Source organism: Nipponia nippon, unplaced genomic scaffold (genome assembly GCF_047370975.1).
Source record: "Nipponia nippon isolate SJK-2023a ecotype South Korea unplaced genomic scaffold, ASM4737097v1 scaffold_4, whole genome shotgun sequence".
Lineage (NCBI taxonomy): Eukaryota > Metazoa > Chordata > Aves > Pelecaniformes > Threskiornithidae > Nipponia > Nipponia nippon.
In genome coordinates, this window is record NW_028262358.1 from 41157596 (window position 1) to 41180070 (window position 22475).

The 22475-nt window shown below is 37.6% G+C and overlaps 1 protein-coding gene across 12 annotated transcripts in view; it reads left to right on the forward strand.

Moving 5' to 3' along the window:
* The window catches only part of RGS7 (regulator of G protein signaling 7), a 290868-nt gene that overhangs the window by 186077 nt on the left and 82316 nt on the right, over positions 1-22475 (forward strand). For all 12 annotated transcript variants that reach the window (XM_087774359.1, XM_087774358.1, XM_087774352.1 and 9 more), the window contains one exon: positions 17302-17408. In XM_087774359.1, the coding sequence (XP_087630485.1) occupies positions 17302-17408 (107 nt within the window). The remainder of the gene's footprint in view (positions 1-17301; positions 17409-22475) is intronic.

Genomic DNA, 22475 nt, shown 5'->3' on the forward strand with positions numbered 1-22475 from the left:
GAAGGGAATGGCAAGGTCATGCTTATGTTTGCAGTCTTTGCATTAATCAAAACTTGTGGAAATATAGCAAGAGTAGAATGCATCCCATTTATCAGCTTAATTAAAAAAAAAAAAAAAAAGCTGATAAAAGTAATTTACACTGCCTGCACACATACCATAACCCTCATATTAGGAACCCAGGAATGCCAAGACACTCACTTTTTTCATATGTCTAACAGAAACTTGAGCACATTTTGTTCGATGAGGCAAACCTCATGAACCTTCCTCAAGTCTAGTGTAAATAACTTTCTAGGTTTCTTCTACTGGGTGAATTTGATCTGAGCTTGCCAGGTCCTGTAACATTTAAATGAAACAATGACTTTAATTTCAGATGAACAGAAAGACAGTAAAACTCAAATCCTGCTTGGGAATAGAAAATGTCAAAATTTACAGTCACTGCTCTAGTACCAATAGTATTAATGCTGTGATACTCAACCAAAATGAAGATGTATGGGTCAGTTTTCCTTTAGTTATGTGTAGCATGCGTGGCACTTACCTGTGTGGGGCAATCAGTGGCCTTCTAGCTGCTGCTGCTGTTTCAGAACTGCAATTGTAAATGTTCATATGCAGAGGTTATTTTATTTGCCCAAAGCCTTTAGATAGATTTTGGAAATGGTGAACAGAGGTGTATTGCCTGTAATTCAATTGTGACAGGATAAATCAGATTTAACTGATTTTGTGTTTTTCCACTGAAGCTTTTTCCAGTTTGGTATAATCTGTTACCCTGTGTAGACTGCATGTGTTAGGAGTGTCTCCCAAGGGCACAGAGAGCAGCAGGGCCAGCCTGGAGTGAACTTTCATTCTACATATGTGCCGGTACTGTTTGAGCAGCCTCATTTCCATGTAGCCACTCTTGAAGATGATTAACATGTTCCTAGGTTGGCCAGTTTATTTTCTTGCTTGCAGATAGGTGGTAGGCTACATCAGTGCTCGTTTCCAATTTCCTTTCAAGAAGCAGTCATTTCTTCTGATATGTTTAGTAGTGTGGCAGCTGGTTAAAAATGAACAGTTTTTTACACTTGCAGGGAAGAAATGGAGTTTGTGACTGGTAGAGATGCAAAGAGTTCATGGTATCAGCGACAAATCACTTCCTTTACATAGGCAGATAGGTCAAACTATCACAACCTGTTTCATCATACTAAGCATGTCTAAATAAAATTTCTCCTCCCTGGTTGCCTTAAGGTGGCATTATTTTACAAGATACTATATAAAATAGTTATGTTTTTTCATCCTAGTAAGTAATACACCGTACTTGTAGATAGCAGGATTTATGTATAATACAGCATCATAAACTCTGAAAAACCCTTTAGAAACCATTTAATAAACAGTGAAAGATATTATCTTAAGATGTTTATCAATATAATAGGTTATATTAGCCAGGTACAAAATAGGTCTAGTCTAAATACTTAATCCTATTTATGATTAAAATAATTTTACAAACTTTTGAATTACTATAAAGTATTAATGAATTGTATCTGTTTAATTTATAAATGAATATCCATATTGGAGTAATGGGTAAAGATCACAAGTATGGAATTTGCCGCCTTCTAGCATAATTTGCTGTACAACAGTAAGAATAAAATGATATCACTGCTATTGGTATGACAAAATATATGTGTTTTGTAACATTGTTTCTGTGACCAACCTGTTTGCTATTGTCAATAACATACTAATTCAAAATAGATCTGTTTTGGTTCTAATTAGGCTTTGAGCAACCTGATCTAGTGGAAGGTATCCCTGCCCGTGGCAGCAGGGTTGGAACTAGATGATCTTTAATGTCCCTTCCAACCCAAACCATTCTATGATTCTATGATTCAGCTATAACTTGTGTGTCATACACATTTCCTGTGCAAAACAGAAGTCTATTGATGTTTGCTTACTTTTGGTTAAAGACAAACCTTCAGCTGAGTTTTTAATTCTCATTTTTCTTAATACTAGCCCTGATTCCATGGTGATGTCTTCAAAGCTATTTATTTTTAATAAGAAATAATTCATGCCTTTAATATTAAAGTCTCCAAATTCTACTCAGAATTATTTTCAGTGGTAAGTGTAATACCTTCACATGACATCCACTCCTTCCTCCTTTGTTTTAATCATTAAAGGTGAAATTCCAGCCCTGCAGAAGGCTGGAGGTTTTCTCATTAACTCCAAAAGAAACAAGATTTAACTAGATGCCTTTCAAAATAGGATTAGGTGTAACACGGCCTTTAAGCTATATCTCAGGCTAAAATTAAAAAAAAGTAGTTTATAAAAAGTGTCTGATACCCAGTTAGATTTTAAAAATTGAAACAAACCAACAATCAGCATTTTCTTTAGAATTCAGTAGGCAGTATGGGCTTTATTTCACTGAGGTCTTTGAAAGTCTTATTGAGTGAAGAGTAAGAAAGAAGTACTGAATAGAATACAAAATACTGATTAGAAAAATAAGTCTGAAGAAGCCTACTCAGATAAAAAGTTAATGCTAAAACTGTTACCAGATCCAGATAATAGAAGCTGAAAAATCGGTAAGCATTAATTTCAAGTAATTTCATTGGAAAGAGCTTCAGATGCTCTGTTGCACCAACTGAAGGAATGTATTTCATGCTTTCTGTCAGAACAAATTAGGCTATAAGAAATCTGAATTACACAATTGAAATCTTTACCCATGAAGTTACCTCGAGGTATACTACCTCATCATAAAGCTGTGTATAAGATGAGCTATTCAAAAGTGATACTTGCTTCTCCCCAATGATTTATAAAGTCTGGAAAGCTTTATAATCAGTTTTTAGAATCAAATCCCAAACCGGGCAATTTTTGTTCCTTAGTTTTCACTGAAAATTCTCCACATTGTTCTTCTAAGGAACTGGTGTTCCTAAATTGGGTATCTCCTTTCAGGTGTTGTACCAATCTCTTTTCCTTGATGCCATTGCTCAGAATATGGAACAAATATCTCAGTGTAAGGCAAATATATGTAAGGCCAATATTAACTTCCTACTGATGCATCAGATTTTCAAAATAACTGGCTTTGGATACCAAATCCTGCTGATTCAAAAATGTTATCCGTTCCTTGTCTAGTCTGCCTGCATTGTAACTCTCCACACTAGTAGCTGCCACTTTTGATTATTCAGCATGGTCAGAGACTATTATGCTACTGTCTTTGTTAATAACAATAAAACATATACTTATTGACTTAGCTAAGGACAAAACTAGAACTGAAGAATTGTAGAAAAGGTATGCTCTTTTAGGGAAAACTCTGATAACTTTTAGAAATAAAGCTAATTAATTAATTGCATGAATTAAATTATAATGACCTTCCTAATAAAATATTTGATCTCATTTTTACTAAAGTTACTAGGAATTTTTGTGCTTTTCTTACTGTTTAACAGCCTCCTTCTGAACCTTTGGGATCGTACCAAGTTTTGGAGGTTTAAGAGGAAGAACATTTACTAGTTCCCAATTCATACTGGCATAATTAATTAAAAGCAGCTAAATAATTGTCTAGAGACTTCATTAGCTTTATGCTTCCTTGTTTCCCAGAGAACTGCGTTATATAGTAATGGAAAGTGCAAGTAGGTGGAAGTGAGATTTTAAATCTGGACAACTTAATTGAATAAAAGTAGTTGAAATCCTATTTCATTTTACCAACAGCTGCTGCAGCTATTTATAGTCAATTAAACAAAAATGTTTTGATATTTACATGTTGCATGTAGTATTCGATGACTGGAAGGTTAATGTAAGGCCTTCTCTTGATTTTGTTACTAATTGTCATTAAGAGGGTTTCCAGTTTTCTCATAGCAAGAGTAGGGAAATACTGCTGTCCACACAGGAGCATAGTGACGGTTCAAGATTAATTGAACTGCTGGGTGCTCTAGTTTACTATGCAAAGGACATTGCTTGCCATTTCATCTTGGACAGATTAATATTTCCTAGGTGCTCTCTCATTTTTCAATATTCCCTTCCATCTTTTTCTTCCTTTTTTCCTCTCCTCTCCGCTCCTCTCCTCTTTATCTCCATGGTTCCTTCACCAATTTTACTGCACAAAATATCCTCTGGTTCTCAATTGCTTATGGCTGCTGGTTGGATCTAATTCACATGTTCTTCTTCATTCAGATGTTCTCACTCTAATGTTTCTCCTTTCTTCTGATTTTACCGGTTGCATTCAGTCACCTACTCAAATTTCACAAATTTTCAGGATTTTCACAGTGTGGCAGGGTGAGTAACAAGAGCCATGTCTACTGTGGTTTTGTAGCTGCAAGACCTCATTTGGCTTTGCAACACTTGGATCCACAAAGTATAAAATATCTAGTGACAATAGAATCACATTTTTATAGATGCTAAAAAATTACTGTTCTCGCTAAAGTTGAAGCTCAAATTAATAAAAAAAAAAAAAAATCCAAACTATACAAAGACTCTGTTCACCTCAGTTAGGCATGCAGAGATTATAACAAGTAATTTACACTGGCTTTTGAAAGTTTGCTTCTTAATTACTGTCTACTTTAAGGTAATACCTTAGATAAACTGGAAAACTTAACCTTTCAATAGCTTTTAAGCTTATTAGAAAGGTTATGAAGAAGTATAAATGTGGAATATTTGCATCTTGAAATTGTGGAATTATTTACATCTTCAAAGATAATCACTAGCATGAAATAAACAAAGCAAAAATATAATAAGCAACTGCTATATCATAGTAACTATGGGATAAATAAAGTTTAAATGTTTTGGTTAAGGTCTTTCAGAGAAATAATACATGGTTGATTCCTTCTTTATAACATAAGTGAAAACTGTTATTTCTTGAGGTAGCTTCATGTATTTGTAACCTAACTTGAGCATATTTTCAAGTAGGCTGGTTTGAGAAAGCTAGGGATGGGTATTTACAGTTCTGCAGCTAAACCTGACATGATTTTTAGTAATAGTGACCACCACTATAACTGCATAATAAAATTAAATGTACAGACAACTACCTGTAGAGTTTCAACTGTAAATTCCCAGGGTTTTAAAGTTCATGTTAATGAACTTTTGCACATAGATGCTCTGATCTATCTGAAGGAGATGAAAACTTATGCCTACAAGAAATGGATCAGAAGTAATTCAACTATCCACAATAACTTTTACCTTAGTAATGACAGCTGACTGAGAATAAATTAGAAGTGAAAAGGTGTATTTAAGTTTCTGCATGGTACATTTAGAAGGTCTTCTGACATGCCAAAATTATGTCCAGGAAGAGCAATTAACCAATAAATATATTGCAATTTCAAATTTAATATTAAAAGAGACTCTGCACACCGAGGGCATTTAAGCATAATAGTGGTTAATTTTTTTTTTTTAATTAGCAAGCCAAAAATCTTCTGTACAGCAAGAAAAAAGATAGGTAGCAATGCAAATTGGTTCTTATCCAATGCATGCTCCAAAATACTAGAAATTAAGTGCATTTTGTACAACAACGTCAGTAAGAACATAAGACAGACAGAGCTGCAGTCAGACTGTCTGGAGAAAGGTGGTGTAGTGGTCCCTTGCTTTGCTTGTCCAGCTCCTGATGGTCTGAACCTTAGGGAATCCCCTGACCTGCAAGTGTTTCCAGTTTCTTGTTTAATAGTTCCTGAATGACCTTTCTTCCATTGCTTTTACAACAGCCTGTGACAATATGTAACACAGGTTGATCAAATATTATAGATGTATTTTTTTGTTTTGAAGGGTCTGCCTGATAATCACATTGGTTGACTCCAAGTTCTTGGGTTCTGAAAAGTAGCAAATTATTATTCCTTATTCATTCACCTTCTTTTGGTTAGTCGTGATTTTATAGACTGCTGTAATGGCTGTCCTCCATGGTCCGCTTTCTGATTTGTGATATCTCTTGTTGTATGGAAGCCTTCATAGATCTCTTACAATCCTTATCCTCCTTCTTCCTGTGTTTTTTTTAATATATATCTATAGTTTGAGATTAAATGACCAGAACTCTGCTTGGAATTTATGATGTGGCTGTGCTATGCTGTATACTATCAATGTCTTCTGGTTTGTTTTCTATTTCTTTCCTAATAATTCATTATGTTCTGTTTGAGATTTGAGCGGACATTTTCACAGAATCGTATAGAGTGACTCCAGTTTTTCTTGAGATGCAGCAGCTAATTGCAGCCAATTACTGGTCATGTGAACTTGGGGAGGGAGGGTTCATATTTGAAATGTTTAGCATTTATCAAAATTCAGTTCCATCTGCTGTTGTATTGTCTAGTGAATCAGTACCTTGAAGTTGTTCTACATCTCCTCACAACTCACTTTTTACTTACCTCAGTAATGATATACTTTCAACAAATTTTGTTATATCATCAGTCACACACTTCCGTAGATAATTTAGGATGATACTGAACAAATCAGGATCTACTAAACACAGCTACAGTGATTATCCCCCTTCAGTGTCATAAGTGATCTACTGTGCCTGTCCTGTCTTTCTACCCTAGTGCTTTTTCCATGACTTTCTATCCCAGATCCACTTAATTCCTTTAGAAAACATTTGGGGGAATGATGCCAAGAGCGCCCTGGAAATACAAGATAATATGTTAACCAGATTTTCATTACCTTATATGTTCACTAATTCCACATAAGAACACTCACAGAGTTGTGAGACATTGCATCCACCAACAAAAGTAGTGCTGAGTCTTCCTTTTCTGTCGCATTTATATTTATTTTCATTCATTCTACCCTTTATTATTGTTCCTATCATGTTGCCTGTATGGGCATCTGTTGTGTTCATCTTTTTTTCCCAGATTTCCCCTGGATGTCCTTCTAAAAATTTGAGGACACATTTTCCAGCTTTTTTTCCTTTAGTACTGAGGATGACTTCAATGATAAAGTGCACACTTTGGCTAACAGTTCAGCAATTTAATATTTGACTTGCCTTAAAACACACAGTGGCCATTATGTTGAACCAGGTAGATGCTTTTGTACATTTTATCAATTTATTTTAAAGCCTTTGATAATTTTTGCTGCTGCTGCTGTCATTAGTACTATCTCTTCCTTCTACATTTAGATTCTGCCATTAGAGATGAAATAGGTCATTCACTGAGACCTTCTCTTTTTGTGGGGAAAAAAAAAAAAGCCCTTGTGAAAGGGTTTTCATTGAGCTATTTTTGCTAGTTAGTATCTGTCAGTGTTTCTGTATTTTTAATAGCAGAGTTTATCTGGCTGAACTGACAGTTCTCTACAATTATCTGTGTAAATCCTGTGCAACGAGGAGAAGTGAGCACTGGGAGGGAGGTTATGACAATAGGAACATGTGATGGCATAAAATGGAGTTTTGCAACATCTGAGAAGTTTACTCTCTCATCCTTCATTTTGATGTGGACAGTGAAATACATTTGAGTTGCCAGTCAAAGAAATAGATGAAGAGAACTCTCTAAAAGTGATCCTGTTTGTAATAGCTGCCTTGTTTTTTTATATATATGCATCCCAGATAACTGTATCTGATCACATGGGGAATCACATTCCTATGTGGAGGAAAGCTGCCTCCACACTCTTTGTTGTTGCCTTGCCTGAGCTTTGATGGTATTTTTCCCTGGTGTATGCTTCAATGACACCAATTTACTTATAAAGCTTTTAACTCCTGCTGGACTTCAAAAGCACAGCATTCTTCCCATTGAAAGAAATACATTCTTTGCAGTGGTTTATGCTCTCAGTTTGCTGAAGGCATGAAAATTGTTATAAAGAGGATTGTATTTTTCTTTACTGTATTGAGTGCAGTGAAAGAGGCAGTTATTTTTCTAGCTGCTGCTGCTGCATGTTCTTTGTATTATCTGTACTGCCTGGTCATAAGTGGGTGTTCTGTGATTATGATAGCAATGCATGACAATGATACAAAATTAATGGTTGATGTAGTAGCAATTGATATCAAAACAGACTTAGAGACTAAAAAAGTGTCATGATTCATCTTAACCAGCACTAATCATAGCAAGAGTTTAGTGCTACCTATTGCTTACCCTCATCCAACTTCAGAAACTCCACATTAGATGACATCCCTCTGATTCAACAATATTATCTTCTGTAGTTCCTTCAGGAACAAGTATTTTGTGCACTGAAAAAGCCTGTGCCTGCTCTTGCTATTTCCTGGCCACAAATCCAAGTGGTGCATCAACCACACCAGTTGTTCTTATGCCCTGGATCTGCCAAGCCTTAAACATGGGTCTCCTCTTTGAAACCCCACCGCAGATGTACACCTGGCTGTGGCAGCGCCTATTGATCATATGCTTGCAGTGTGCTGATGTAACGGCTCCTGTGCCTGCGATGTCCAAACACAGCTGGCTGGGAGGGGAGTTGCCAGGTGGCAGCTGTGCCTTGCCTTGAGTGTGACAAAGAAAGGGAGAAGCAGTGACACTGTACTGCGGCCAGGCAAGCATGCTATCATACAGGGCACCACGTCTGAGGGAACCATGATGTAAAATACATTTCCTGGCCAGCACTCGCTTGCACAAATTCTTGGGTGTCATGTGCCATGGAGAATGTATCGCATAGTTCCCCATCGAACATTTGCAGCCAAACGATTTGATCACACATCTGCAGACCCAGCCACTGGAGGAGAAGAAAGTAGGGAGATCTGGTTTACTAACAGCGACTGGCAAGCAGTCTACAAGAAAATCTGAAATAATAGCATAATAATTCTACTACTGAGTAGTAGTAGTCTGTGTCCAATATTTTGGGTCTTCTACAGATGCTTGAAATTGTGGAACAAGATTTCATCTGAGAGAATTTTTAGAAGTATGGTATTTGCAGTATTTTTTTTTTTTGTAAATATTTTTTATCTTGTCTTCAGCAGATTTGCTCAAAAGGGTGCATATATGACTTTATATATTAGCACAGAGTTTCATACTGCAGGGGGGAATGAGTAAAGTGTTAGGAAATATCTTATGAAGACAAGTTCAGGCTGTCATTAGGGAAAACAAGACACACAGGTTTTGATTTTCTGTATTTTGCCCTGAAGAAGCATGGGAATCAAAGCTCAAACTAAAAAGTTGCCGTTTCAGAGGAAGTGCCAGTGGGAAAAACAGGAAACCCATACTTCAAAGGAGTCTGGATTTCATCCTTCTGTCATTTCAATTTAAAGAGACAAGAGATATCAGTAATAAAATAGCAGAAAGTCTGTGATTTCTGCAAAATTGAAAATAGAAAAATTCAGGAGTGGTGATAGTGAAATTAGAAGAAATGTTTTATAAATGCTGACTTGGGTTGGTGGGTACAGAGCTAGATTCCACCATAGAAGGCCTGATTGCTGTGTGATTTTGGTAGGTATCTTTAAAAAATTGAGCAGATGACAGGGAAACTAGGGGCAATTTTAAACACATTCAGGCCACTTTTCATCACTGCGTGCTGAATGAACTGGTTATCTAGTGACCAAATTGTGCCGTGTTCTGTTTTCCCTGGTAGTTAAGCTTGCAGCTTGGATGGATTTCTTCCACCCTGTGTAGCTGCATGTTTCCAGTATGCCAAAAAAACACACCAAACAAATATTTCAGAGGTGAAGTTATAGCACTGCTCAATGCCAGCACCTCACTCCTCATTTGTCTGCCTCATGAGACCTCAAGTTGCAACTCCTCTATTTTTATTTTTTTTTTTTCTGTCAACATGAAAGCTATGGTGCTCACCTCAAGTCATTACATTTTGAGGTCTCAGGGTCTGCCCTTCAAGATACAATTTTATTAAGAGAATAAAAGCCAAGCTTTAGTAGGAGGTAGCAACAGTTAATGTGTGAATCAGCTGTAATCCAGTGGGAAACAATCACATAAAAAATTTAACAGACAATACTTAAAAAGTTGTTGAGAGGAGGGTTTGTTTATTGCTAGCAGTGAGATGCAACTTGTCTTTCAAGGACTAACTTCTTTTTTTCTCCCATTTGATATCTCCTTTCTTTCTTCCTTTTTTTTTTTTCTTTTTTTTTCTTCTGTAAGTGAAGAAATGCCTTCTGTTTTGGTTTTTGTTTTTTTTTTTTTCTTTCAAGAAACTGTAGGTCAGCTTCCTCTTTCATTCGGTCTTTCATGGTGGCATGACTTCTGTTGATCTTGTCTGGATAAAATCTTTCCAGGGTTATGTCACACATTTAGGTCAGTCCCAATTCACCCATATCCTGTGAGGCAGGTAGTGTGTCCCCAGTTTGCTGGATGTTTTTGTGAACAAAGTAGTCGATGTTTCAGGTATGCATCATTCTCTCTAGACTTGGGATATGTGTATAAGTGACACCCTGTGTTATAGATCAGCTCAGACAGTAAGGGTGGATGTTGCCGTTCCTTGGGCAGATGAGGATTCATGGCACATCTCTGATAGGTTTTCCTCCTTACCTGCTGAGTGATGTTCCTACCGATGCTTCTGGCCTGCTGATGGCATCAGCAGCCACTGTCTAGCACACAGCACAAGCAAAATCCTACCTGTTTAGGTAAGCTGCTATGGTGACAGATAGCTTGGGTTTGTGATGGGTATCTTGGAATCAACAGGAATCTCATTTTAACTGTGTTTGGGTAAATAGTGCCTCTTCCTTCACCGACTTTTTTGCTTTCCCTGAAATGACTCTCACCGAGTGCTGCTCCATTTGCAAATTTGATCCTTCAGATGGGACAGAAGAGAGAGGTTTATAGTGACGTGGGTGTTCAAGAACTTTTCTAGCTGTTTTATTTTCCCCTCTTTAAATGCCACAGTCAGGCCCAGAGAGTGGATCTCTCCTACGCTTTGTGTGAGCATGAGAACCAGGTTGTGTTTTATTACTTTAACTTAAAGTTAATCCTTTGCAGCTTGTGTTCACACTGGCAATGAAATGACAGCAGGAGTGAGGTGAGAGTAAGTGATAATGTCTTAGCATTCGACACTTAAGATGAATGTGTGCTTGTGAAGTTCTGACTCATTAATTCTTTTTCCAGGCAGCCGTGTGGCTTAGCAATGCACTTCAGTACTGTGATGGATTTTAGATTAGACAAATAACCCAGAATAACAAACACTTCATTGTTTGATGGAAAGGGAGGTTTTCATTTGTTTGATATTTTTGTATCAAAAAGTATATGAAAAACTTGCAAGTTTGGGTTTTTCACTGTCACTTACATCATATAGCAATCTTTAGGACACAAAATGCCCCAAGCCACATTCCTTGTAGGAGATCTTTCTCCAGGACTGAGCCGCACAAAAGAACATAAAACAGACTCTGAAAAATGCTGTTTTAAAGTGGAGCAGAATGGGGAAACACCCTGTTTTCCTTTCCTCACTCCCTCAGAGATTACTGCAAGCCACTTCAGATGTTGTGAGACTGTAACTATAATGGTATGATACTATAAAGTGTTTTATGGACTTCAGAGTAAACAAATATAGAGACCACATCACCTGAAGCCCTGAGGTGAATAAGGAAAAGTGGAATCCACACTAATCAGTGAAAACATATCCTTTAAGGGCTTTCAAAGCACAGAAACATGTTCATTCCAAAGAAAAACAAGGAACATCCATCCTTTTTAATCCCCTCCTGTGGATGTTATTATAAGAAACAACTTGTTCTACTGATATTACCATACCCTGAAATTGAAGATGAATGAACTATCATTAATCCATACAATAGTTATTACAGTAAGGAGAAAACTGCACTATGTTTAAAAAGAAAATAAAATGAAAACTCAACAACCAGGATATATTTTTCATTCTTTAGATTTCATCAGGTTTGCATTGTCCCAAAGTGTTGAAAATGTCTGACTCTCTTGTTTAACAAAGTATATTAAAAGTGAATAGCATTTCATCCATCAAGATCACTCTCCTTGTAATGGCACAGCAGATGGCTGGGCAATATTACTTCTCACAATAAATGATTGCTAATCAATCTATGTACATGTGTTGTTCACTTCACCCACTCAGCTAAATAAAGTTCAACAGCAGAGTGAACCATGGCATTTTGAGCTTTTTCTGAGCTCTTAGCCCAGCAATAGCATACACATTAAGAATGAAAACTACACCCACAGCAACATTTTAAATTTATATAAAATATTTCATATCCTGTTGAAATGCAACAGGCTCATAAAGATGTATTTCTGTCTTCACCTGAGGTGTTTCTTTTGCATTAGCTGTTATAACTTACAACACTGTCCTTTTTTAACTATGAAAAATTAAAACAGTGGTTTGGGTAAATTTGTTTCTTGAATATGCTGTTCCACTTTTCAGCAGTATCACTGCTAGGAAGTGTACCTGGAACCTTCGTTCAGATAACTGATGTCTCCAAAACAAGCAGTCAACAACAGAGGAAGCTGATGTCTACTCTGTTCTACCAGTTGCACCTCCATGAGCTTTGTCTCCCTCAGATTTTTTGCATGATGTCTCTGGCTGTAGTTTTTATTCATTGTATAGCACTTGACTGTGATTTGAATTATGCCTTCTCAGTGAGGCTATCTGGGCATAACTGAGAATGTAGTTTACATTGCATATTCTTACACACTGGCTGAAGATTGGGAAATAATAGTTGTGCAGATATCACATTTCTGTGTGCAACTGTATACACTTGCCATCTAGAAGGCCAGTATTTTCTTGCTTTTAGTCTGTGTTTCTCCAATTTTTTGAATTTGTATTCTGCATACATATAAACATTACTCTTTCTACCTGGGAACCTTTATATTTAAAAGTATTTTTTCAGGCTTCTTTTTTCTTCTTAACTAATGCACTTCATAGAAGTTTTTGTTGTTCCTAATCTCCATCTACCATTCTTCCAGATGAAACATGCTTCTTTAAGTGAAAATCCCCTAACTTCACAGGCAGGAATAGCTGGGGAATGCAGAAGTTGTCTGAATTGAACTTCTAGGCATTTAGGCATGTAGGACTACTCTGCTGCTGGCTACATTTTCCTTTTCAAGCTCATGGTTTTGTTGCATAAATCCTACTGTTCTACTTCGTTGGCTTCTTACAGTATTTATTTTTCAGTCTGATTTTAGCAAATTGAGATGTATATCAGTGTTGCCTTTGTTGTGTCTGTAATACACTGGACAGCTTCTTGCTTGGAGATTAGAAACCTCCTGAGAGCTGAGTTTTCTTTCTGCGCAGAAGTTCTACTGCTGCTGTGCAGACAGCAGCAGCATTAGTCCTCCACCAGTCTGGTGTGAGGCAGGGTTACAATTTTGTGGACACTATTCACCAGTTACAATTTTGTGGACGTCGTTCACCTGTTTGAGCCGTATTTGATTTATAGGTTATTCAATCTCTATGCAAAGATTATTGATCATGCTTCAGTTATGCAGTTGTCCCATTGGCAGATGATACCAGTGGAGAAGATTTTAGACTTTCAAGTGAATGTCTTCGTTCTTATACCATGCGTGGGTTTTTTCCTTTTTTTTTCTTTTTTTTTTTCTTTTAATAAAGCAGATACTGCTCACACTCCCAAGTTTGAGCTGCAGTGGATCTTAGGCTGCTATTAGAAAGGTATATTTGTGCATTTATATTTATGCAATGCTGGAATAAGTTGCTGGATTCATAGCCATAAAAAAATGAAAATTAATTGTCTATTAGCTGAAGGAAAAAAGAAGAGATGTGAAAAGTTTATATATCCTTATTAACTCTTAATAGCTAAACGGACAGAGAGATAACTTAACATTGAGTTAGTGTAGATTCATCCTAGCTGAGTGAGGTTGCCTGAGGTGAGAGTAGAACTGCCTTAGTCTCCATACATAACTGAAGAAAAGATATAGGCTCCTATTGGGAATGATTTGGATCTTAAATAACCTTAATTGGCTTCTGGAGAAGGCCGGGTCATTCTTTCAATTTTTTGCATAGACAACTAGCAGTGACTGTATACTTGCATATATGACTCAGTGGCCAGTGAGCGAAATATAAGCTCTTACTCCTACTGTAACTAACTTTGCCAGGATTATAGCCTGGTCTGGCAGGAGCTTTTAAATAATTTCTTCTCCAGTGATCTCCATCCCTTTTTTCTGCTCCTTGTTCCACTTCTGCTTGACCAACCTAGAGTCAGAGTTGTAATATAATTCAGGTTGAGAGGGACCTCAGGAGGGCTTTGGTCCAACCCCTTGCTCAAAGCAGGGTCAACTGTAAGGTCAAACATGTTGCCCAGGACTTTATCCATTCAGGTCTTGAAACCCTCTGAGGATGCAGACTGCACAGCCTCTCTGGGCAGCCTCTTCTGCTGCTTGGGTGAAGTTAGAACTGTCCCTGGTTTAGTTTATTACCATTGTCTCTCTTTTTTTTTTTCTTTTCTTTTTTTTTTTCAATTGCCATGAACTCCATAAATATCTTGCCTCCCTCATTTGTTAATCTCCTTTTAGGCATTGGAAGCGTGCTGCTAGGCTACCCCAAAACCTTCTCTTTTTCAGTCTGAGCAAGCCCAGCTCCCCCAGCCTCTCCTTACAGGGCGCATTCTCCAGCCCCAACCATCTTGGTGACCCTCCACTGGACTCACTCAAGTTTGTTGATGTCTTTCTTGTATTGGAGTGGACATATTATTCCCAACTGGACATAGTAGTCCAGATGTGGTCTAAAGATTTCTGGGTAAAGGGGAATAATATGAGCTCCTTGTGCTCTTGAAAAATAGGACAATTCAGAATCCAGAAAGAACATGAAACAAATCTGGAGCCTATTTTGCTTCTGCTAAATCTGAAGAGAATGCGCTCTCATCTGCGTCAGAGCTCCCTGGCAAGCCCTGTCACCCTTGTCTAAGAAATCCTTTCTTTAAAAAATGTCAGCACATTTATTCCTTTGTTTTTCTCTCATTCCACGAAGATACATAATACCTGCAAAAATAAAGTTTTTTGAATTGGTAATAAGTTGCAGTGTGAAGAACAAAGAAAAGCTTAATAAAATTAAAAGGTAGACGAAGTGAACCAAGATGAAAAGAACCTCAGCAACTGACTCACTACAGAAAGTGTTGACTCAAAATTTTTGATCCGAGGGATAATAGAATTTAGTGGCTTGAAATAAATGAATAACAACAATATATGGACTTACATTAATTAGGATAAAGTTCAGATGGGGATTTGCAGACATCTCAAACTCAAGGAGCGAAACAACTATGTTTCTTCTGTTAGGGAGATTTCTTGTAGGCTTGTGATTGGGAGAAGGCTTGATAACAGGGTGGTGGCATTTTATAGCAGGCCAGAGAGCTCACTGCCGGAAAGGGTGTGTTGGATTTTCTTAGATAATGGCTCTGCTGGAGGGGCAGGAACCAGTTTGCTAAACACAGAGATCACAAGGATTATTGGGTATCATATAAACCCTGGTATGGTCATGTGTTCTCAGTTAAGTATTGTCCAGATCCCCTTTCTTGCTCCTTTCACATGCGTGCTGGCTTTGGGTTAGCTTAAAAATGTCCCACTCCACCTCCTGTATCTCCTGTACCAATGAATGCGTCCAGGGGAGCAAAAGGGTGAAATAGGGAATTTTCTGGGATGCTGATGAAGTATGGCTAAATTAATAAGCCTGAGTTTCCTTCTCGTATCCAAAATAATAATGGGTGAAGCATAAGTGATTCCCTCTTTCTGTGTTTGTTAGCAAGAACACAGGTATCAGGACTTGCATTTCTTTCTGCATGTTGACACTGGTCAGATGCCGCAGTGATGTTTTAAAGAGGCAGGACAAGACAGATCTATGCAGCAACATTTATGCTCGCCATTGCTGAAAGCTAAATTACAGGCAATAGGAACAAATGAGCTCTTTTTAGAGGATGAATGTGAATCTGTATATGTTGTGGTGGTGTAACATGTATTCCATAGTGCAAATATTCATCCTTACTTATTCTGCATACTTTCTGGATTCATGCTGAATTCATATTTTAGATCGAAGATCCCTCATTTTTTAGGCAGATCATGTTGTTTCTGTCTTTCTTCTCTTTGTTTTTTTCTTCCTCCCCTTTCCCACCTTCCCCTTACTCCCTAGGTGTCCAATATGGCCTTTTTATTGATCTTTTTCCTTTGCTCATCCCTGATGTTGTCCTGCAGCAGTGTTGTCCGCTCTGGAACCAGCTCCTGTAACTGATGGCTTTGTCATATAACTCAGAAACCCTTGTGCTCCTTTCCAGGGCTCATCTTTTAAAATTAGGATGCTTCAGTGCTTGTGGACTGATATTAGCAGGTTATGCTAGGAAATTTTTAATGTTACAGCAGAAATTGCTGTACAGCTATTTTAGGGATATGTACTGGAGTTGTTACAAGGTTGGTAAAGAAATATGGCAAAGAGATAGTAGGACTTAAATGCTGCAACAGGAGCATGACTCTAACTAATGCTGTTCTCTTCCTACAACATTGTGTTCTTGTCAGTCAAATAATGACAATACTGAGTAAGAGACTTCAGGGACTGATACTGGGCAGCGATTCACTGAAAATACAAGAGCACATATAAACCTGACTGTTACATATTAAGGTTTTGTTCATTAGAGTGAATTGAATTCATCCTGTGTGTGTCCAGTTCTGGACTCCTCACTGCGAGAGAGACATGCACATACTGAAGAGAGTCCAACAGAGGGCCACGAAGATGATTAAGGGTCTGGAGTATCTATCCTATGAGAAAAAGATGCTGTTCAGTCTGGAGAAGAGAAGGCTCAGGTGGAAGCTCATCTATGTGTATAAATACCTGGTGGGAGGGTGTAAAGAAGACAGAGCTAGGCTCTTTTCAGTGGTGCCCAGTGACAGGTCACAGATTGCCCAGAGAGCCTGTGGAGTCTCCCTCCTTGGCGATATTCAAAAGCAATCTGGACATGGTCCTGGGCAACTGGCTCTAGGTGTCCTTGCTTGAGCATGGAGGTTGGATCAGATGACCTCCAGAGGTCCCTTCCAACCTCAACCGTTCTGTGATTCTGTGATCCTTTGTTATTTTCTCAGTAATGAGAAACTTTTAAGGATATCTCTATCCTTTACTGTAGTTCTGATAAAGCTAGTGAGGAAGATATCATACAATTGGAATCAACTACTTTAACATCATGTAATCTGAAACTGTTCTGAAGAGGAAAAGCAGGCTGCACCATCAGAGTAAAAACGATAGCTGTTTTCAGCTTCAAAACAAGTGAGCGAACATTGCAGTAGCTATCTGCTAATGCTGATGTAAGAAGTGGAACAGCAGCTAGAAATGGGACATCTAATAGCCATTTGTTAAGGAAAGTAAAGGGTTTTTTTTTGGTTGCATCATTATATTACACAGAAAAAGGCAGCACTTTCATGATGGCAGGACCTTGACTGAGAATCAAGTGGTTATCTGCAGGAGATAAGGTGAATCTGAAGAAGAAAAGTAAACTACTGAAAAGAAGTTATTTAATTTTTTAAATTTATCTTTCTTTTATTCCTCAAACAGTGGAAGCTCTACATTTGGGAACACTGATGGCAGCACATGGCTATTTCTTTCCAATCTCAGACCATGTTCTAACACTAAAGGATGATGGCACCTTTTATCGATTCCAGGTAAGTGTTTTCAATATGTTCTTGACTTGTACAAATGGAGGCTCATATTGAAGGCCTTGCACAAAGGTTCATAGCAAATTTTAACCATACTTTGTCTCTTATGTAACCTAGTAAATGGTGACAATTCCCCTTAAAGTAAAAAATGGTAGAAGGTTTTTATTTAGAAATTAAGTCAGCAAAGTATTAAGATGATAGTGACCATTTTGATCCCTCGAAAAAGTATGATAATGCTAAGTGTGGAAGTATCTCTCATGAAATACATTAGTATTTTGGAAATGTAGTAAAGGAAATGAAATTATCTTCTTGACTCTTATTCCTAACATAGTCTTAATTTGGAGAGGGAGAAGTCTTTTACTTATTAAGCCTATAGCTGAAATCTGATAAAAAATGGTGGTATATATTCACATATTCTTTCTTATGTGAGGATCTCCTTATTGGTAACAGAGTAGTATTGAAGTAGCGTGTATTCTTCAAACAAGCGCAGACACATTTCTACATTGATCTGTCAGTCTCATTGCGTACAACAAACATGCAGATGCTTCAGAACAAGATGGAATGATGTATATGTATGTATATGCATACCTATACCTACAGGTATATTATCCAGATACCTACATAGTTGTGTTTTATTATATTAGATTTCAAACTAAGGGCTTGGGGAGCTGGAGTGTTGTTTTTCTAATAATTAGTAATAGGCTAGAAGTCTGCAGAGCAATACCACCTATGACTTGAAACAAATATGGAGGCACAGTATCTGATTATGTATTCTAGAGAAGGAATCAACTTTGCTTGCCATGTGCCACCTTTGACAATGGTGGTTGTGTTCTGTATTGCTCTTCCTATTAGGTGGTCTTCTTGGTAGGTATCACCAACAGCTGCTCCAAGATCTTCCCTAGGTATTTGTTGCTTTGAAATTATATGATGATGATCACTATGAAACTGATGATATGAATACTATAGTTTGGCAATCCTGCTCCCTTAGTTCTAACTGTGTTAAATACTTACACAAAAATAATATCTGGCAGAACAAAATGTATTGTCTTCAAGATATTTAAGTCTAAGCTTTGTCTTAAATGCTGTTTAAATAAGAAGCCATCAAGAATAAAATAAAATTGAGATTGTGGTCTTTAAAATGCAGAAGAAAACTGTAATACATTGGAGACCAATCATGGTCTCAAACATTGTACTAGATTAATTTCTGTGCAATACTTTCATCAATATTTTGGCTTGAGTTTGATAGAGCCACATAAGGGAAGGGAAGAGAAATAATATTCATAATATTTTTTCATAATATTTATTCATAATATTCATAATATTTGGTCTAAAACAAAATCTTAGAGTAAACATAATTAAATATGTACAGCACAGTCTGGCAAGAAAGAGAATTATTATTGCATGCATGCATACAATATTATCATATTTTCATATGTAGATCCTGTGGGTCATACAGTGCTTCAGCAGGACAGTAAGTTACATGAGTACATGGGTAATACAAAGAGCAGTCACCCCAAGTCTCCTCCCCCAGATCCACAGTTACCTTTGATCCTGGAGAGAGAATTTGAAGGAAAAGGTTTCTTTCTCATGGTGCTTCATCCTCCTCAGTGTTCAGTATAAAGAAGAGAGGGATGGCACATGGGTGCAGGGACTTACTGCTGAGGGAAAGGCACTGATGTGGTTATGAGATAAGTGAAAAGTGGAAAGAAATCACGGAGTGGTTGAGGCTCCTCTTCTTGGATTGTCTCTGCATAAGCAGCAGCCAGAAGGACAAAATATCTGAGGACTTCATTTTGCAGAGAATAGGACTTATTTATAGGAGTGCTGGTCATTGAATTCTGCACAGCTGCTGGCCTGCTTCTATCTCAAACATGGGAAATGAGCACCTCTGCTAGCATGATAATTTGACTGAAGGAAAGTATAGATTAGAATTAGCTGCACTGGGAACAATTGAGAGTACTGCAGCTACACTGCCGTGTGCTTTCCTCAGAGAGGTCTACAGCCTACAGGTTTGGACATGAAGCTTCAGTGAGGGTTAGACTGTAAAATTATATCAGTGGATTTACATAAGTTAAGGATTTGGCACCTATTTGACATATGCATATGAAATAAGACAATTTCCTCAAGTGTTGCTCAGAATATATCTGCAGTATTTTGGTTGCTTGCTGCTCTGTGGTACCTTTTGCATTGCTATTCCTATGCTAACAATGTTAAAATAATGCAATTTTAGCTGCTAATGTATAGCATGAGAAAAAATTCATAGTGGTGTCATACTGGTAACTGGAGTTGTAAGAGCAAAAGTTATGTCATTACAATTCCATATTCCCCACCAAAATAAGGCTAATATAAAATCTGTTACTGAAGCTGTTAAATTGGAAGATGAAGACAACGTACTCAATGGGGAGGAAAGTTTGACTGCAAATGTGTGAATTTTGCAGTAGAATAGTTGTTCAGGTGTTTTGGAACTAGGACCCCCTGAGTATTGGACAGGATTCACAAATTTCTGGGTATTTTAATAGAAAGAGAAAACCGTGCACCTGCCAGCACTGAAAAGTTCAGAAGCCATCCCTGCAGAGAAGTCTCTGTCTGCAATACAAAGACCTGACCTACAAAAAAGTTTAGCTACAATAATGTTCTCTATGCACTTCATTTTTTGTTTTCCAAAGGGTCACGCATTCCCTCCTGACAGTAAAATTACTTCCAGTTTGTTTTAAACAACCTTCTATTGTATAGAAATAGCTAAAAACAGTGGAGATTGTGCTTCATTTGTGCAAATGCCCTTTTACAGGCAAAATTATACTTTTCCAGTTATTACTCTTGGCATCAGGAGGGCTGTAAAATCGTAGCTATATCTGGTTTTTTAAATAATGTGGCCTTAGGAAAAAAAAAAAAAATTCTGGATCATTTCTTGACCTACTCAGGTGTAATTAGGTTAGTTTCTGTGATAACAATTTAATTCGAAGGGGATGGATCTAAATATTAATTGCCTTACTCAAAGAGGAATTTTCCTATTAGTCTCAACAAGACAAAGGAAAAAATTCAGGGATAGTGATACTTTGTGAACCATCCTGAACAGCTGCATTGCCTTTTCCTGGTAATTTAAGCCTGGGACCAAAGAAGGAGCTGAATACCTGCTATCTGCCCTCCTCTACCTGAGACCAAATAGATATGAGGGACCCAAATAAGAAAAGCAAGGTGGACCGTAGAAAGCAGATCTTCCTGCGGCCAGGGATTACTCACTGAGACCTTTCATCTGTGTCCACATAAGCGATAATATGTCTGTCCTGGTGAGCAACACATGACTCGCCCTCTCAGCTGGTAAACTTCTATAATAGTCTTCCAGGGAAAGATATGTTGATTTCTTCTACAAGTTGCACATGCATACTAAGTGTCTCAATGTTCATAGTGAAAAATAATATTTCATAATAGCTTTTGTCTTTGAACAAACTCCTAGGATACTTGAGGCTAGTGATAAACACACTCTCATTTTTTTATGAGATTAATTTGTGATTCAACATAAATTAATTTTCAGAGATGAAGTTTAGGTTCTGCTGTTGTTTTGTAACTTTTAAAATGGAAGGCATAAATAGCTGAGAAGTGTGAAAATGAGAACAGTTTCTTATGAAAGCATGAGTCTGGTGAAGATAGCAGCAAAACTCATGGATCTTGGCAAGATGAAGATTTCACCTGTGATGTCTTCTCCTGTTCTACCACTGGGAACACTTTCTTGACAAATGCATTTAACTTCTCTGGCCTTGTTTTTCCGTGCCTAAATTGCGGATAAAAATATATAGCAATCACTGTAAGGATCTTGGAATATCTTTGCTGCAAAACAGTGTAAAGCGTGAAATGTTGTGGATCCTTGCGTCTCAGGTGGAATTATGTTGCTTCCCACATCTCTTTGAGACAGCCCTGCTCAGCTAGCTACCTCTTGGCTCAGTCCTGGGCCAGCCTCTGGCCATTCTGAATACTGAGACTGTGGCTGAATATCACAGCTCTTCAGCCGCTCTCCACAGCCTCACTGGATCATCTACTGTGCCTTGAGGGAAGGATTTTATTGGAAGCCAGATTTTAGAAATAAAAAAAAAGCAGGTTATCTTATCCAGCATTTGGCAGATTTTCTTTGGCAATTGCAGGTACAAGGACTAATTCATTGTCTCTTCAGCTCAGGCTCGGCATATACAGGTTCTGCTTAGGTTTCAAAGAGAGAAAAATGATTTCAAATCCATGTGTCTTTCTGACTGCCCTATCAGTGCCCTTTTTTCTTTTTTAACTCCCTACTCAGACACACTTTCTCCCCCACTGCTTTCCATGCTCATCCCCTTTCCAGGTTAGGAAAGAGGAGTCACAGAGCCAAAATCTTTATTGTTTCCAACTTCCTCAACCTCTTCTTTAATAATTCTGAGCTAACCGTGGAGCACTACTTGCTGGCATCCTTCCACTAATGGCTTGACAGTGCTAGACCAGTGATCTTACCCTTTTCCTTTACCAGGAGATCATTTGAGTCAACTGCAGTGAATGTAAAACTGAATGCCTGTGAATTCTGCCATCCATCATGCAAGGCATTTGAGATTGTGTACAGCTATTTTTTAGCAAAGTCTTGATTTGTGCTGTTTATAAAGACTCCCTGGTGCCTGTGAGAAGAATAGCAGTAATATGCAAAGGAAGGTTTATGAGTGATTTGAATATTCCTCCCCCATCCCCGTAATTAGATTTTAAAAGATTTCATGGTGTGGAGCAGCTTCAGAAACAACAATTCTTTTCTTATTACTATCAACAAGGGGTAGCTGAAAGATGTTTAATGATTTCCCTCCTCAGTAATACAGTTTAATGCATAGAATTAATCATGTTTTATAAAAGCTGATAGGCAACGCTGATTTTTACAAGTGGCTGTTTCATTATCTCAGATATTATTATTGATTAATTTTATGGTAGGGCCAAAGCAGATCTATTTGTTTTATCACAGGATTGCTCATGATGCATAGCAGCCACTGTTGCCAATTTCTTTAGCGCGGAATATGTGCTATATTACAGGATTTTGTTTCATATGGCTTTATTAACAGGAGGATTATG